At 41.9% G+C, this 17,357-nt stretch overlaps 4 protein-coding genes and 2 pseudogenes across 4 annotated transcripts; all 6 read left to right on the forward strand.

Annotated features, from left to right (window-relative positions):
• Positions 1 to 191: 191 nt before the first annotated feature.
• LOC108026481 (uncharacterized) lies at positions 192 to 1,967 on the forward strand. Its single transcript, XM_017097430.1, has one exon. It carries the CDS (start codon positions 192 to 194, stop codon positions 1,965 to 1,967), a length of 1,776 nt encoding a protein of 591 aa, XP_016952919.1.
• Positions 1,968 to 3,727: 1,760 nt separating this feature from the next.
• On the forward strand, positions 3,728 to 5,503 carry LOC108026480 (uncharacterized). Its single transcript, XM_050887264.1, has one exon. It carries the CDS (start codon positions 3,728 to 3,730, stop codon positions 5,501 to 5,503), a length of 1,776 nt encoding a protein of 591 aa, XP_050743221.1.
• A 388-nt stretch (positions 5,504 to 5,891) lies between these two features.
• LOC127011026 (uncharacterized) lies at positions 5,892 to 7,664 on the forward strand. Its single transcript, XM_050887809.1, has one exon. The coding sequence runs from the start codon at positions 5,892 to 5,894 to the stop codon at positions 7,662 to 7,664; it is 1,773 nt and encodes a 590-aa protein (XP_050743766.1).
• Positions 7,665 to 9,577: 1,913 nt separating this feature from the next.
• LOC127010969 (uncharacterized) lies at positions 9,578 to 11,325 on the forward strand (annotated as a pseudogene).
• Positions 11,326 to 11,713: 388 nt separating this feature from the next.
• Positions 11,714 to 13,486, forward strand: LOC108026618 (uncharacterized). The gene has a single exon (XM_017097603.3). The coding sequence runs from the start codon at positions 11,714 to 11,716 to the stop codon at positions 13,484 to 13,486; it is 1,773 nt and encodes a 590-aa protein (XP_016953092.3).
• Positions 13,487 to 15,399: 1,913 nt separating this feature from the next.
• Positions 15,400 to 17,165, forward strand: LOC108029890 (uncharacterized; annotated as a pseudogene).
• The last annotated feature ends 192 nt before the right edge of the window (positions 17,166 to 17,357 follow it).

Consider the following 17,357-nt stretch of genomic DNA (forward strand, 5'->3'; position numbering starts at 1 on the left):
TTCCAAACAAGTACTGAACAAGAAAAGTGCATGATGAGAGCCTATTACTGCCATGCCTTCAGGCAGTTCAACACGATTTGTTTTTTTTATATTTGTATCCAGGTATGTGAATTACACGTGCAAAAGTATAAGCAAGCCATAAAGCAAAACGGAAAAAACTTCATTTTATACCACCAGTTTGTTTGAAAACTATGGCTCGCTTGGTCATTTTACTCCTCTCTCTGGGAATGCAAGTGTATGCACAGATCCCGGATATCTATGTTGAAAGCAAAAATGACATTGATGAAGGACTTCTTCACCTTCTTCGAGAACTGCGACAGGAGGAGTTCTATGACACACTCCTTGTCTACGGAGCGGATTGTGTTTTCCACCACCACATCAGGTACTTGGATGTTCCCACGGTGTTGGTTTCTTCAGGGAGCACCAGCTTTGATTGGAACTTCAGTAGCTCAACTATGATACTAAGTTGTGGCCTTGAATCGGAAAGAGAAGCCACCTATCGCACCATTTTTAAGCTGCAAGTAAACAGACGTCTGATCTACCTACAAGACGAAAAACACCCTGAAAATGTTTGTGATATGTATTTCAAAAAAGAACAATATAATGTGGCCATGTTGCGGAAAGATTTTGTAAAATCGAACATCATATACACATGTCGCTTTTTTAAGGATCCTAACTTTGAAAAAGTGAGTTTATCAGACAAGAAACCTGTTTATATTGAACAATTTAAGAATATGCAAGGGAGAGCCATCAGAATAGTGGCAGATATGTTACCCCCTCGTTCCATGCAGTACTTGGATGCAAGCAGCGGAGAACTGAAGATAAAAGGCTATGTGGCCAATTTGATCAACAACTTTGCACTGAAAGTAAATGCCACCTTGCAGTTGGGCACTTTAGCTCAAAACGAGACCTTAGAAGAGATAATAAGAAGGGCCCAGCACGATGAGCTTGACCTTGGCGTCACTCTGGAGACCTCTTTATATTCCACGAGCCTGGACACAGCTAGCTATCCGTATCTTCTTACTTCATACTGTGTAATGGTTCCGGTTCCAGCAAAGATCCCCTACAATCTGGTGTATGCCTCCATAGTGGATCCCCTTGTCTTAGGCATTATCATTTTGCTGTTCTGCCTGCTCTCTACGCTGCTGATATATAGTCAGAAAATGTCATGGCAAGAGCTCAGTCTGGCCAACATATTGCTTAATGACAGGAGTCTGCGAGGTCTCTTGGGACAATCGTTTCCATTTCCCTCCAATGCTAACAAGCACTTAAGGCTGATTTTCTGCATTCTGTGCTTTGCAAGCATTATGATGTCCACGATGTACGAGGCTTACCTGCAATCCTTCTTCACGGATCCCCCATCGGGACCTCGCATTCGTTCCTTCAAGGAGTTCCGAAAGTTTAACCAGAAGATTGCAATCACCGAAATTGAGTATAGACGTCTAATGAACCTAAACCACTCACTCCTTGGTGAAATTCACAAAAGCGTCTTTACAATATTTGACGATTGGCAGGAGTGCTTTAGACTGCGTGACTCCTTCAATCGGAATTACAGCTACTTGGTGACATGGGATCGATGGAGTGCCTATGAGGAGCAGCAAAGGCTTTTTAAGGATCCAGCCTTCTACTATGCCAAGGACCTCTGCTTCTCTCGACTGATCTTCATGTCAATTCCAATGCGGAGACATCTGCACTACCGTCATCTCTTCAACGACCATATGATGCGACAGCACGAGTTCGGGTTAGTGAATTACTGGAAGAGCCACAGTTTCTTCGACATGGTAAGGCTTGGGATAACACCTCTCAAGGACCTTAGTCAGCCTAAGGCGAAAAGTCCAAGCATAGTTTTGGATGATATCTCGTTGATACTGAAACTTTATGTGGCCGCCATCGCGATTAGTATTATGTGTTTCATGTTGGAAATAGCGACCGAAAAGTGGAGGCGATGGCGTAAATTCGAAAATTAAACAATCCAAAGTACAAACTTATTCTTTTTAGTAGCATAGTTGCTTTTTTAATTTAACCCGCAATGGGTTGTTTCCTGACTGCAGACAACATGAAAATTGCATGCCAGACTACTGTATAGGCAGAGTACGAGTCCCTTAGTTTTGTAAAAATACAAAATGTGTGGAACGCACGAGATATTAGACAGTTTTGTGTTTCGCACGGCCTGGTTAATTATTCGCTTCTCTGCCTTGGGAACTCAGTGGCCCATCTACGGGATGTAACCATAAAAAATACATAGGGCTGGAGCACTAATTGATAGACCTTCTTCGTAGATTGTAACTGGAAGAATCCCACCAAATCCAGCTTATAGACGGAAAAGATTGTGTATACTGTATCCTTTGCTTTGCCAGCGACATGATAACCACCATGTATAATGCCTATCTGAACTCCCTTTTCACGGAGCCCCCAACTGGAGTGCTCATAAGGTCCTTTAAGGGTGTAGGCAAATATAACCAAAAGATTGCGATTTCTGATTCCTAGGTGGCATCACTGGTCAGAAGCCATAATACACATTTTAAGGAAATCCCAAATGACCTAGAAATCTTTACTTTGATACTAAATAAAATAGAAGACTCAACATAAATTATGGTTACTTGTCATAATTGGATGACCATTGCCGAGCAACAGAAAATCTTTAAGAAGCCAGCTTTTTACTTTGCGACGGATCTCTGCTTCTCACGACTACTTTTTCTATCTATTCCCATGCGAAGTCACCTGTACTATCGACACCTCTTGAAGGATCACATGATGGGCAACACGAGTTTGGGTTGTGTAGTTACTTGATGGGTCACTGCTTCTTGGACAAGGTCAGTTAGGGCATAACATCAGTCGAGGATCCAAGCCCATCAATAAGGCAGCCTTATTGGTTGAATATAAACCCAGAAAAATTAAGAACGGAAAAAACGGAGATCGGTTGTTCTTGGTTTTAGTATTGTGTCTTCTCAAATTTTTCTTCTCGGTTTCATGAGGTCGATGCGATGTTGAAACCAAGATCGGTTTTTCTCGAAATCGATAAAGACCATTCTCAAAAGCCCGTTCGCAAGTCGAGAAGACTTCGATGACGATTTTAGTATTTTTAGTGTGAATCGATCTTGGCTGGCTTTTGTGATCGAAAAAAATGAAATCGAGAACGCTGAGAACGGTTTTTTCTCTGAGTGTACTCAACGTTATCTGCTTTTCACTTGAGCTTTCCAGCGAACCTGAAACTTGGAGGCTGGTGTAGGGAAACGCAGCTATTAAATGCAACCAAAACATATTTTTTCTCTGTATTTCATCAATTACTATTTATTTTTAATAAATACAAGAATTGTTTCTAATAAAATCGATTTTTCCGTTCATAGCTGTATTCAGACTTCGAATTATTAAGCATATAAAGTATTAGGCGCAGATCTACGGTATATAGGAAATAGATACAATATAGATGCAATTTTCTGAGCATTTTTTTATTTATATTTTTTTTTAAGTTAGGCGATAGCGTGAAGCGAGGAAAGCACGCACACCAGAAACTCGAAGAATATTTTCTAACCCATCTAAAGTCTTTATTTGCATACCCCATGCAATCTGTAATTGACCTATTCTGTCAAACATTTTAACAAAATATGAAAAACACGAGAGGTGCATGCCTAAGCCACTTGTTAAAACACAGAGGCAATGGCGTTTAGGTCTATAAAACTACAAAATGCGAAGAACGCATGGGGTTCCCAGCAGTTAAAGTGAGGCCATGGCTTGGTTGATTATTCTCCTTCTTTGCATTGGACTAACAAGGGGTCAGTTTTCGAATATGGCCGAAAGCAGTGACCTTGAAGAAAGATTGATAGGCCTTCTGCTAAGATTGCAAACGGAAAAGCTCTACGACACCCTATTAGTTTATGGAGAAGATTGTGCTTTTCCTTCTCTATCTAGAAGGCTAGAAGTGCCCACAGTACTGGTGTCTTCGGGTAGCACAAACTTCGAGTGGAACTTCAGCAGCCTAACACTTATCCTCAGTTGTGAGTTTCAAGCCGAGAGGGAGGAGAACTATCGCACGTTGATGAAGCTGCAAGCAAACAGGCGTCTTATTCTTCTGCAAGATGGCATTCAACCAAAGTTAGTTTGCGACTTTTATTCGAAGAAGGAGCAATACAACGTAGCAATGGTGAAGGATAACGGACCAGTCTACTCCTGCCGGCACTTTCAGGATCAAAAGTATGAAGAAGTAAGTCTTTTCGAAAGTAAACCGGTTTTTATAGAAAACTTCAGAAACATGCAAGGAGCGGCCGTCAGAACAGTCACCGACAACTTGACACCTCGATCCATGGCTACACGGGACCCAAAAACCGGGGAGAAGAAGTGGATAGGCTTTGTGGCCAACCTGATATACAACTTTATTGAAAAGGTTAACGCGACCATGGATATGCAGGAGGAGTTGACAGAGGTCGAGGGGAAAGTCTTCTTTGTGAATATATCGAAGTGGACCGCAGACGATCTTTTAGACATTGGCATGGCCGTGGACTCCACCTGGGAGATGACCAACTTAGATACTTTCTCCTATCCCTACTTGATGTGTTCTTACTGCTTCATGGTGCCCCTTCCGGATAAAATGCCCTACAACGAGGTCTACGGAGTGGCCATAGATAAGAGCGTCCTAGGAGTGCTACTTGTCTTATTCCTCATCTTCTCGGTGATGCTGATCTACATCCAGCAGAGGTCTTTTCGGGGTCTGAGCTTGAGCAAAGTCCTGATGAACGATACGTGCTTAAGGGGATTTTTGGGTCAGCCGTTTCCCTTTCCCCGCCAGTCCAGCAGAAAACTGAAGCTTGTTTGCTTGACCCTATGCTTTGCCAGCCTTATGATCACAACCATGTACGGGGCCCACCTGAAGACCTTGTTGTTTAGTCCTCCGTCCAAGCCAATGGTGCGCACACTTAGCGATTTGAAAAAGTCCAGATACAAGGTTGCCATGAACTGGGCCGAGATGGACATGCTGCGCTTCGAGAACAATCGCAAACTGCCGGGATTGAGCGGTGAACGGGTCCAGAGCTTTGAGGACTACCACGAATTCGTAAGCTTGCGGGAGTCTTTTGACAACGATTATATCTTTCCGGTGACCAGTGTGCGCTGGAGCACCTACAACGAGCAGCAACAGCTCTTTCAGCATCCGGTGTTCTTCTACTCAGACGACTTATGTCTTAGCCGGTTCAGCATATTAAGCTTTCCCATTAGACGTCACCTCCCCTATCGCGATCTCTTCGAAGAGCACATCCTCCGGCAAAAGGAATTTGGCCTATTGAATCACTGGATCGATAGGAGCTTCTTGGATATGCTTAGGCTGGACCTCACACCATTTACGGACTTTAGCAAGCCACTAGATGATGACGCTGTCATTTACGTGGAAGATCTTTACTGGGTTCTGGGACTGTATGCGTTCGCACTGGGTATCAGTTGCTGCTGCTTTGCACTGGAGATTTTAGCATCAATCAATGGGTGGAGCCGGCTTACATCGTATATATGGGGATGAATTAAGAAAGAATAAGTTAATTGTAACCACTTACTTTTATCTTTTTGATGCACATATTGTAACGTTGAATAAAATTTTAAATTTCCAAGAAAGTATTTATGACAATCAACTATTTTTGAAATTTTATTTTTTAACTGTTTGGAGACTTGCATGAGAATGTTACCATTTTGTAGGATAATATACAGAAAGTCGGGTTTTTGAAGTATTGTGTGCAATTATTTTTAATTCCTTCCCAAGCCTGAACTCTTTGCACTTCAAATGTATGCGCTAATTGCCCAATCATGGCATGTAAGCACTTTTTTACACGATGGGACCATGTCAGGCCAACTGTTCGTGAAGGTACAAAATGCCACCGAGCCACTGGATTTGTCACAGTTAAATATAAGCCATGGCGTGGTTGATTATCCTACTTCTCTGCGCTGGGAACTGTAGTGCCCGGTTTTTGGATGTCGCCAGGAGGAGTAACTCAGACTTGGAGGAAGGATTGTTCGGTCTCCTTCGAAGGCTGCAACTGGAGGAATTCTATGACACACTGCTTGTCTATGGTGAGGATTGCATTTTCCACCCACTATCCAGGCGTTTGGATGTATCCACAGTGCTTGTGTCTTCGGGTAGCACCAAATTTGACTGGGACTTCGGCTCTCTAACCCTGGTACTTAGCTGCAGTCCTGACGAAGAGCAGGAGACGACCTACCGCACTTTGGTTAAGCTGCAAAGAAACAGGCGTTTAGTTTTCCTACGAGGCAATGTTCAACCGGATTCTGTGTGCGAAAGATACATGCAGAGGGAGCAATATAATATTGCCATGGTCCAGGACGACTTCGCTGCCTCAAAAGCCATCTACGCCTGTCGCTTCTTCGAAGATCCTAACTTTGCAGAAGTCAAATTATCGGACAATGCGCCCATCTACATAGAACAGTTTCAAAATATGCACGGAAAAGCTATCAAAACAGCAGCAGATCTCCTACCCCCACGTTCTATGCTTTATTCGGATGCAAAAACTGGTGATAAAAGGATAACAGGCTATGTAGCTAACTTAATGAACACCTTTGCTCAGAAGGTAAATGCAACCTTGGAAATAAATGTCTTGGGCACCAAATCCATCGTGAGGGAAATATTAAGGATGGTGAAAGACGAAGAGCTTGACATTGGCATCACCTTGGAAACGTCTTTATTTGGAACTCTCCTCGAAACAGGAAGTTATCCTTACATTCTCACATCGTACTGTTTGATGGTTCAAGAGCCAGCAAAGGTGCCCTACAACTTGGTGTATGCCTTGATCGTGGATCGCTACATTCTCGGAGTTATCTTCATTATGCTGTGCCTACTGGCCACGCTGCTAATATATACCCATAATATGTCATGGAAGGACCTAACCCTCGCCAATATTGTGCTGAACGACAAGAGCCTGCGCGGTCTCTTGGGCCAGTCCTTTCCAGTTCCCTCCAATGCAAACAGGCATTTTAGGCTAATAGTTTGCGTAGTTTGCTTTGCAAGCATTATGTTGACTACCATGTACGAGGCATACCTTCAATCTTATTTCACAAATCCCCCCTCTGAAGCCGAAATTAATTCCTTTCAAGATATTGGTAAATATCAAAAAAAGATCGCGATACCCTCGATTGAGGCTAATGGTCTAATCAGGACCAATAATTCACTTTTCCTAGAAATTCCCAAAGAAAATATAATAGTGTTTGACAGTATGCCGGAGTGCTTTAAGCTGCGAGACGCCTTCAATCTCAGCTACAACTTTGTGGTAACAGGCGACCGCTGGAGCGCCTACGCCGAGCAGCAGACAATCTTCAAGGAGCCAGTGTTCTACTTCGCCAGAGACATGTGCTTCTCGAGAATGATCTTTCTGTCCATTCCGCTGCGTCCGCACTTGCCCTACCGCCACCTCTTTGAGGATCACATGATGCGTCAAACGGAGTTCGGCTTGGTGGGCTACTGGAGGAGCCACAGCTTCTTCGACATGGTGAGACTAGGCCTGACTCCTCTCAAGGACCTCAGCCATCCGAAGGCATACACTCCGTCCCTATTAGTAGAAGACGTCTCGTGGATACTGAAGATCTACCTGGCTGCCATGATGGTCAGCGTTGTCTGCTTCTTATTGGAAATTGGAGTAAACCAGTGGAGGTGCTGGAGGGAATTCAGAAACTAGTGCCCGAGACACTTTGCTATATATTTGTATAACACTTTTTTTGCTTTACCAAAACTTAAAATATTAAATGAAATGTTTAATCAACGTACCGAGGGAAGTATGACAATTTTTAATGGCTATACAAATAATCTATCATCATTCTTACATCCATTAATTCCAGAGTAAAAGGGTATACTAGTTTTTTTAGGGGGTACGAACTTGGAATTCCATTGCGTTGAAGAAAATTGGTTAAAGTTTATACCCTCGCAAGATGAACTATGTGTTGGTTTTGGTGTCAATTGCGCTTTGCCCGACTACAATACACGGCCTACATAAGCAATATCAAAAACAAGCAAAACATACCAATTACTTAGCTAACCAACTTAAAAATAAATATACCTTCCGGTAAAGCCGTATAAAAATTCGTTTTTATACCCTTGCAGAGGGTATAATGATTTCAGCCAGACGTTTGCCACGCAGTGAAGCAGACATTTCCGACCCCATAAAGTATATATATTCTTAATTAGTTGATCAAGTTGATCTAGCCATGTCCGTCTGTCGTTCCGTCTGTCCGTCCGCTTCTACGCAAACTAGTCTCTCAGTTTTAAAGCTTGTTATTTTCCCACCAATTCCGATCGTTCATATGAAAGCTATTTGTTATTTTCATGCTTAGAAGGTCTTATATTGAAAAACACCAAAGATAAAATTTTTCATATTATTTTACCACTAATAAAACTTTTCGAAAAGGCTTCTTTCTATAGCAGGTAGTATATGAGTCGGAACCAACCGGATATACCTTTGGTGTTTTTTAACATATAACCTTCTACGCTTGGAAATAATATTTTTTATTTAGTTCCGAATTTCAAATTAAATTTTATCAGAATCTGACGAATTTATCACATAGTTGTCATACGAAGGATAGGAAAAATGGTGGGAAAATAATATGAAACAAGGAAGAACGCTATAGTCGAGGGCCCCGACTATTAAATACCCGTTACTCAGCTTAAGGAAGCGAATGGGAAATGGAGATATATAATGTGATATTTTAGGGCGCCACCTACCGGCTATTTCAGTCGATTGCTATGTGGACGGCAGACGGCAAGTATGCCTGTTCTAGCTCTTATAGCTTTCGAGATCTCAGCGTTCATACGGACAGACAGGCAGACGGACATGGCTAGATCGACTCGGCTAGTGATCCTGATCAAGAATATAAATACTTTATGGGGTCGGAAACGCTTCCTTCTACCTGTTACATACTTTCCAACAAATCTAGTATACCCTTTTACTCTACGAGTAACGGGTTTAAAAATTAAATCTCTGGTGTTTTTTAACATACAACCTCCTACGCTTGGAAATAAAATTATTTTATTAGTTATAAATTTCGAATTTACTTTAATCAAAATCGGACGACTATATCATCTAGCTGTCAAAGGAAAGATCCGAAAATGGGTGAGTGGTTTTTTGACTTATTGTTCAATTATAAAAAAAAATAATAAAAATCTGACGACTCTAACTTATAGCTGTCAAAGAAACGGTCAGAAAAATAAGGAAATAATTTTTTTTAATATAAATCAAGCCAGAAAACAATTGAATACAGTATAACTATTCGATTTCATTACATTGCATTTTACCTTAAAAAATAATTGCTATGAGATGCAGTGAAATAAATTCACGAATCCCCCATTAAAAGTTTATCGTTTTTAGTAAACCTGAAACAAGGATGGTAAAATTTTCTAAATCGCATTCTTCAACCGCGGAAAATATGTGTTTTTTGGAATAAAACTACTTATTAAATCGAACATGAGCTGAACCTTAAACCCTTAGTCTTGTCAACACAAAATGGGAAACACAGATATGGCATGCCTGAAGAACATTATAATCCGAGGTACAAAATGTGAGGAACGCACGGAATTTCCAACAGTTACTTTTCCACCATGGCTTGGTTTATAATAATTCTTCTATGTCTTGCGAATTCAAGAGCTCAGCTTTTGAACATAACTAGTGAAACTGAACCTGACTTAGAGGAGAGCCTTCTCAGCCTTCTGCTAAGGCTGCAAACGGAGAAAGTTTACGACACCCTTTTAATTTATGGGGAGGATTGCGCTTTTCCTTCTCTATCTAGAAGGCTAGAAGTGCCCACAGTACTGGTGTCTTCGGGTAGCACAAACTTCGAGTGGAACTTCAGCAGCCTAACACTTATCCTCAGTTGTGAGTTTCAAGCCGAGAGGGAGGAGAACTATCGCACGTTGATGAAGCTGCAAGCAAACAGGCGTCTTATTCTTCTGCAAGATGGCATTCAACCAAAGTTAGTTTGCGACTTTTATTCGAAGAAGGAGCAATACAACGTAGCAATGGTGAAGGATAACGGACCAGTCTACTCCTGCCGGCACTTTCAGGATCAAAAGTATGAAGAAGTAAGTCTTTTCGAAAGTAAACCGGTTTTTATAGAAAACTTCAGAAACATGCAAGGAGCGGCCGTCAGAACAGTCACCGACAACTTGACACCTCGATCCATGGCTACACGGGACCCAAAAACCGGGGAGAAGAAGTGGATAGGCTTTGTGGCCAACCTGATATACAACTTTATTGAAAAGGTTAACGCGACCATGGATATGCAGGAGGAGTTGACAGAGGTCGAGGGGAAAGTCTTCTTTGTGAATATATCGAAGTGGACCGCAGACGATCTTTTAGACATTGGCATGGCCGTGGACTCCACCTGGGAGATGACCAACTTAGATACTTTCTCCTATCCCTACTTGATGTGTTCTTACTGCTTCATGGTGCCCCTTCCGGATAAAATGCCCTACAACGAGGTCTACGGAGTGGCCATAGATAAGAGCGTCCTAGGAGTGCTACTTGTCTTATTCCTCATCTTCTCGGTGATGCTGATCTACATCCAGCAGAGGTCTTTTCGGGGTCTGAGCTTGAGCAAAGTCCTGATGAACGATACGTGCTTAAGGGGATTTTTGGGTCAGCCGTTTCCCTTTCCCCGCCAGTCCAGCAGAAAACTGAAGCTTGTTTGCTTGACCCTATGCTTTGCCAGCCTTATGATCACAACCATGTACGGGGCCCACCTGAAGACCTTGTTGTTTAGTCCTCCGTCCAAGCCAATGGCTTGGTTGCCATGAACTGGGCCGAGATGGACATGCTGCGCTTCGAGAACAATCGCAAACTGCCGGGATTGAGCGGTGAACGGGTCCAGAGCTTTGAGGACTACCACGAATTCGTAAGCTTGCGGGAGTCTTTTGACAACGATTATATCTTTCCGGTGACCAGTGTGCGCTGGAGCACCTACAACGAGCAGCAACAGCTCTTTCAGCATCCGGTGTTCTTCTACTCAGACGACTTATGTCTTAGCCGGTTCAGCATATTAAGCTTTCCCATTAGACGTCACCTCCCCTATCGCGATCTCTTCGAAGAGCACATCCTCCGGCAAAAGGAATTTGGCCTATTGAATCACTGGATCGATAGGAGCTTCTTGGATATGCTTAGGCTGGACCTCACACCATTTACGGACTTTAGCAAGCCACTAGATGATGACGCTGTCATTTACGTGGAAGATCTTTACTGGGTTCTGGGACTGTATGCGTTCGCACTGGGTATCAGTTGCTGCTGCTTTGCACTGGAGATTTTAGCATCAATCAATGGGTGGAGCCGGCTTACATCGTATATATGGGGATGAATTAAGAAAGAATAAGTTAATTGTAACCACTTACTTTTATCTTTTTGATGCACATATTGTAACGTTGAATAAAATTTTAAATTTCCAAGAAAGTATTTATGACAATCAACTATTTTTGAAATTTTATTTTTTAACTGTTTGGAGACTTGCATGAGAATGTTACCATTTTGTAGGATAATATACAGAAAGTCGGGTTTTTGAAGTATTGTGTGCAATTATTTTTAATTCCTTCCCAAGCCTGAACTCTTTGCACTTCAAATGTATGCGCTAATTGCCCAATCATGGCATGTAAGCACTTTTTTACACGATGGGACCATGTCAGGCCAACTGTTCGTGAAGGTACAAAATGCCACCGAGCCACTGGATTTGTCACAGTTAAATATAAGCCATGGCGTGGTTGATTATCCTACTTCTCTGCGCTGGGAACTGTAGTGCCCGGTTTTTGGATGTCGCCAGGAGGAGTAACTCAGACTTGGAGGAAGGATTGTTCGGTCTCCTTCGAAGGCTGCAACTGGAGGAATTCTATGACACACTGCTTGTCTATGGTGAGGATTGCATTTTCCACCCACTATCCAGGCGTTTGGATGTATCCACAGTGCTTGTGTCTTCGGGTAGCACCAAATTTGACTGGGACTTCGGCTCTCTAACCCTGGTACTTAGCTGCAGTCCTGACGAAGAGCAGGAGACGACCTACCGCACTTTGGTTAAGCTGCAAAGAAACAGGCGTTTAGTTTTCCTACGAGGCAATGTTCAACCGGATTCTGTGTGCGAAAGATACATGCAGAGGGAGCAATATAATATTGCCATGGTCCAGGACGACTTCGCTGCCTCAAAAGCCATCTACGCCTGTCGCTTCTTCGAAGATCCTAACTTTGCAGAAGTCAAATTATCGGACAATGCGCCCATCTACATAGAACAGTTTCAAAATATGCACGGAAAAGCTATCAAAACAGCAGCAGATCTCCTACCCCCACGTTCTATGCTTTATTCGGATGCAAAAACTGGTGATAAAAGGATAACAGGCTATGTAGCTAACTTAATGAACACCTTTGCTCAGAAGGTAAATGCAACCTTGGAAATAAATGTCTTGGGCACCAAATCCATCGTGAGGGAAATATTAAGGATGGTGAAAGACGAAGAGCTTGACATTGGCATCACCTTGGAAACGTCTTTATTTGGAACTCTCCTCGAAACAGGAAGTTATCCTTACATTCTCACATCGTACTGTTTGATGGTTCAAGAGCCAGCAAAGGTGCCCTACAACTTGGTGTATGCCTTGATCGTGGATCGCTACATTCTCGGAGTTATCTTCATTATGCTGTGCCTACTGGCCACGCTGCTAATATATACCCATAATATGTCATGGAAGGACCTAACCCTCGCCAATATTGTGCTGAACGACAAGAGCCTGCGCGGTCTCTTGGGCCAGTCCCTTCCAGTTCCCTCCAATGCAAACAGGCATTTTAGGCTAATAGTTTGCGTAGTTTGCTTTGCAAGCATTATGTTGACTACCATGTACGAGGCATACCTTCAATCTTATTTCACAAATCCCCCCTCTGAAGCCGAAATTAATTCCTTTCAAGATATTGGTAAATATCAAAAAAAGATCGCGATACCCTCGATTGAGGCTAATGGTCTAATCAGGACCAATAATTCACTTTTCCTAGAAATTCCCAAAGAAAATATAATAGTGTTTGACAGTATGCCGGAGTGCTTTAAGCTGCGAGACGCCTTCAATCTCAGCTACAACTTTGTGGTAACAGGCGACCGCTGGAGCGCCTACGCCGAGCAGCAGACAATCTTCAAGGAGCCAGTGTTCTACTTCGCCAGAGACATGTGCTTCTCGAGAATGATCTTTCTGTCCATTCCGCTGCGTCCGCACTTGCCCTACCGCCACCTCTTTGAGGATCACATGATGCGTCAAACGGAGTTCGGCTTGGTGGGCTACTGGAGGAGCCACAGCTTCTTCGACATGGTGAGACTAGGCCTGACTCCTCTCAAGGACCTCAGCCATCCGAAGGCATACACTCCGTCCCTATTAGTAGAAGACGTCTCGTGGATACTGAAGATCTACCTGGCTGCCATGATGGTCAGCGTTGTCTGCTTCTTATTGGAAATTGGAGTAAACCAGTGGAGGTGCTGGAGGGAATTCAGAAACTAGTGCCCGAGACACTTTGCTATATATTTGTATAACACTTTTTTTGCTTTACCAAAACTTAAAATATTAAATGAAATGTTTAATCAACGTACCGAGGGAAGTATGACAATTTTTAATGGCTATACAAATAATCTATCATCATTCTTACATCCATTAATTCCAGAGTAAAAGGGTATACTAGTTTTTTTAGGGGGTACGAACTTGGAATTCCATTGCGTTGAAGAAAATTGGTTAAAGTTTATACCCTCGCAAGATGAACTATGTGTTGGTTTTGGTGTCAATTGCGCTTTGCCCGACTACAATACACGGCCTACATAAGCAATATCAAAAACAAGCAAAACATACCAATTACTTAGCTAACCAACTTAAAAATAAATATACCTTCCGGTAAAGCCGTATAAAAATGCGTTTTTATACCCTTGCAGAGGGTATAATGATTTCAGCCAGACGTTTGCCACGCAGTGAAGCAGACATTTCCGACCCCATAAAGTATATATATTCTTAATTAGTTGATCAAGTTGATCTAGCCATGTCCGTCTGTCGTTCCGTCTGTCCGTCCGCTTCTACGCAAACTAGTCTCTCAGTTTTAAAGCTTGTTATTTTCCCACCAATTCCGATCGTTCATATGAAAGCTATTTGTTATTTTCATGCTTAGAAGGTCTTATATTGAAAAACACCAAAGATAAAATTTTTCATATTATTTTACCACTAATAAAACTTTTCGAAAAAGCTTCTTTCTATAGCAGGTAGTATATGAGTCGGAACCAACCGGATATACCTTTGGTGTTTTTTAACATATAACCTTCTACGCTTGGAAATAATATTTTTTATTTAGTTCCGAATTTCAAATTAAATTTTATCAGAATCTGACGAATTTATCACATAGTTGTCATACGAAGGATAGGAAAAATGGTGGGAAAATAATATGAAACAAGGAAGAACGCTATAGTCGAGGGCCCCGACTATTAAATACCCGTTACTCAGCTTAAGGAAGCGAATGGGAAATGGAGATATATAATGTGATATTTTAGGGCGCCACCTACCGGCTATTTCAGTCGATTGCTATGTGGACGGCAGACGGCAAGTATGCCTGTTCTAGCTCTTATAGTTTTCGAGATCTCAGCGTTCATACGGACAGACAGGCAGACGGACATGGCTAGATCGACTCGGCTAGTGATCCTGATCAAGAATATAAATACTTTATGGGGTCGGAAACGCTTCCTTCTACCTGTTACATACTTTCCAACAAATCTAGTATACCCTTTTACTCTACGAGTAACGGGTTTAAAAATTAAATCTCTGGTGTTTTTTAACATACAACCTCCTACGCTTGGAAATAAAATTATTTTATTAGTTATAAATTTCGAATTTACTTTAATCAAAATCGGACGACTATATCATCTAGCTGTCAAAGGAAAGATCCGAAAATGGGTGAGTGGTTTTTTGACTTATTGTTCAATTATAAAAAAAAATAATAAAAATCTGACGACTCTAACTTATAGCTGTCAAAGAAACGGTCAGAAAAATAAGGAAATAATTTTTTTTAATATAAATCAAGCCAGAAAACAATTGAATACAGTATAACTATTCGATTTCATTACATGGCATTTTACCTTAAAAAATAATTGCTATGAGATGCAGTGAAATAAATTCACGAATCCCCCATTAAAAGTTTATCGTTTTTAGTAAACCTGAAACAAGGATGGTAAAATTTTCTAAATCGCATTCTTCAACCGCGGAAAATATGTGTTTTTTGGAATAAAACTACTTATTAAATCGAACATGAGCTGAACCTTAAACCCTTAGTCTTGTCAACACAAAATGGGAAACACAGATATGGCATGCCTGAAGAACATTATAATCCGAGGTACAAAATGTGAGGAACGCACGGAATTTCCAACAGTTACTTTTCCACCATGGCTTGGTTTATAATAATTCTTCTATGTCTTGCGAATTCAAGAGCTCAGCTTTTGAACATAACTAGTGAAACTGAACCTGACTTAGAGGAGAGCCTTCTCAGCCTTCTGCTAAGGCTGCAAACGGAGAAAGTTTACGACACCCTTTTAATTTATGGGGAGGATTGCGCTTTTCCTTCTCTATCTACAGGATTACAAGTCCCCACAGTGCTTGTTTCTTCGGGTACTACCAACTTCGAGTGGAACTTCAGCAGCCTAACACTTATCCTCAGTTGTGAGTTTCAAGCCGAGAGGGAGCAGAACTACCGCACATTGATGAAGCTGCAACTAGCCAGGCGCCTCATTCTTCTGAAAGGAAATGCAGAACCAGCGACTGTTTGCGACTTCTATTCGAAAAAGGAACAATATAATGTAGCAATGGTGAAGGAAAACTTTGACCAGTTCGGGGTAGTATACTCCTGTCGCCTCTTTCAAGATCGAAACTATGAAAAAGTGAATCTATTCGAGGTTAACCCAATTTTCATTGAACAATTTAAAAACATGCATGGAGCGCCGATCAGATCGTTTCCAGACCATTCTCCACCTTGATGCATGGCGTTCCCGGATCCCAAAACTGGCGAAGAAAAATATATGGGCTTCGTGGCCAATTTGCTGAACAATTTCGTTAAAAAGGTTAATGCTACCATCTCAATGCAGATGCATTTGGCAGACAACAAAGAGGATATATCTTTTGTAAACATTACGAATTGGGCCTCGGAAGATCTTCTGGATATTGGCATGAGCGAAGCACTGTCCTTCAGAATGTCGAACTTCGATACGATCTCCTATCCGTACCTGATGGGCTCCGTCTGCTTCATGTGTCCTCTACCGAATAAAATGCCTTTCAGTGACATCTACTTGGCGATCGTGGATCAAGCAGTCCTGATTGTGCTCTTTGTAGTATTCTGTATTATCTCGGTAATGGTGATCTACATACAGAAAAAATCCTGGCGAGCTCTTAGCTTCACCGGCGTTCTGATGAACGACATCTGCGTCAGGGCATTTTTGGCCTAACCTTATCCCTTTCCCCGTCAGTCCAGCAGAAAACTAAAACTGATTTTTATGTTCTTCTGTTTCTCTAGTGTAATTATAACCTCCATGTATACGTCCTACCTGCAGGCTTTTCTACGGACTCCACCAGTCGATCCGATTATGACGACCTTTGCGGATGTAGAGAAATCCCGGTACAAGATAGCCATAGCCTCTTACGATATGGATGCGGTGCAATCTTTAAACGTCAGCGAGGAGCAGGTAGTGGTAGTTGACCACAGTAAATTCAGCCACTTGAGAGGTACTTTTAACGACAACTTCATCTACCCGGTGACCGCAAATCGCTGGATTACCTTTGCCAAGCAACAGAATAACTTTGCGCACACACTGTTCTACTACTCAGACACACTCTGTGTAAAGTATTTCGACATATTAAGCTTTCCTTTAAGACGACACTTGCCGTTCCGCGATCTCTTCGAGGAGCACATGCTGCGACAGAAGGAGTTCGGCCTAACGAAGCTATGGCTCGATAGAAGCTTCTTGAATATGTTAAGGTTAAATTATACATCCCTTGAAGATTTCAGTCCGCTCCCTCCGAATAAATGCATTGAAGTTCACAACCTGTTCTGGATTTTTTGCCTGTACTTTGCTGGAGTGCGCCTGTTTTTTTTATCCTGGAGCTAATAACACCCCTAATCCGCTGCAGACGACTAACCATTTTAAGTGATAAAGGATAAATAATTAATAAGTAAATCTCCTCAGCCTTTATTACACTTTTGCACTCCTATATTATAACGTTTCTCTCAGTAAACTGAATTAAAATAAAAAGTTACTCTTTCTTGGCTAGACCTTTTAATAAATAACTATTCAGCCTCACACATTGGTGTCGGTAAAAAAAAATAGTTTTATGTATAGCGCATCCTTGCGCT

This window comes from Drosophila biarmipes, chromosome 2R (assembly GCF_025231255.1).
Source record: "Drosophila biarmipes strain raj3 chromosome 2R, RU_DBia_V1.1, whole genome shotgun sequence".
NCBI lineage: Eukaryota > Metazoa > Arthropoda > Insecta > Diptera > Drosophilidae > Drosophila > Drosophila biarmipes.

Excerpts from the sequence above, each read along its gene's own strand:
- LOC108026481 (XM_017097430.1), top strand. The coding sequence starts at position 192 with ATGGCTCGCTTGGTCATTTTACTCCTCTCTCTGGGAATGCAAGTGTAT.
- LOC108026480 (XM_050887264.1), top strand. The coding sequence starts at position 3,728 with ATGGCTTGGTTGATTATTCTCCTTCTTTGCATTGGACTAACAAGGGGT.
- LOC127011026 (XM_050887809.1), top strand. The coding sequence starts at position 5,892 with ATGGCGTGGTTGATTATCCTACTTCTCTGCGCTGGGAACTGTAGTGCC.
- LOC108026618 (XM_017097603.3), top strand. The coding sequence starts at position 11,714 with ATGGCGTGGTTGATTATCCTACTTCTCTGCGCTGGGAACTGTAGTGCC.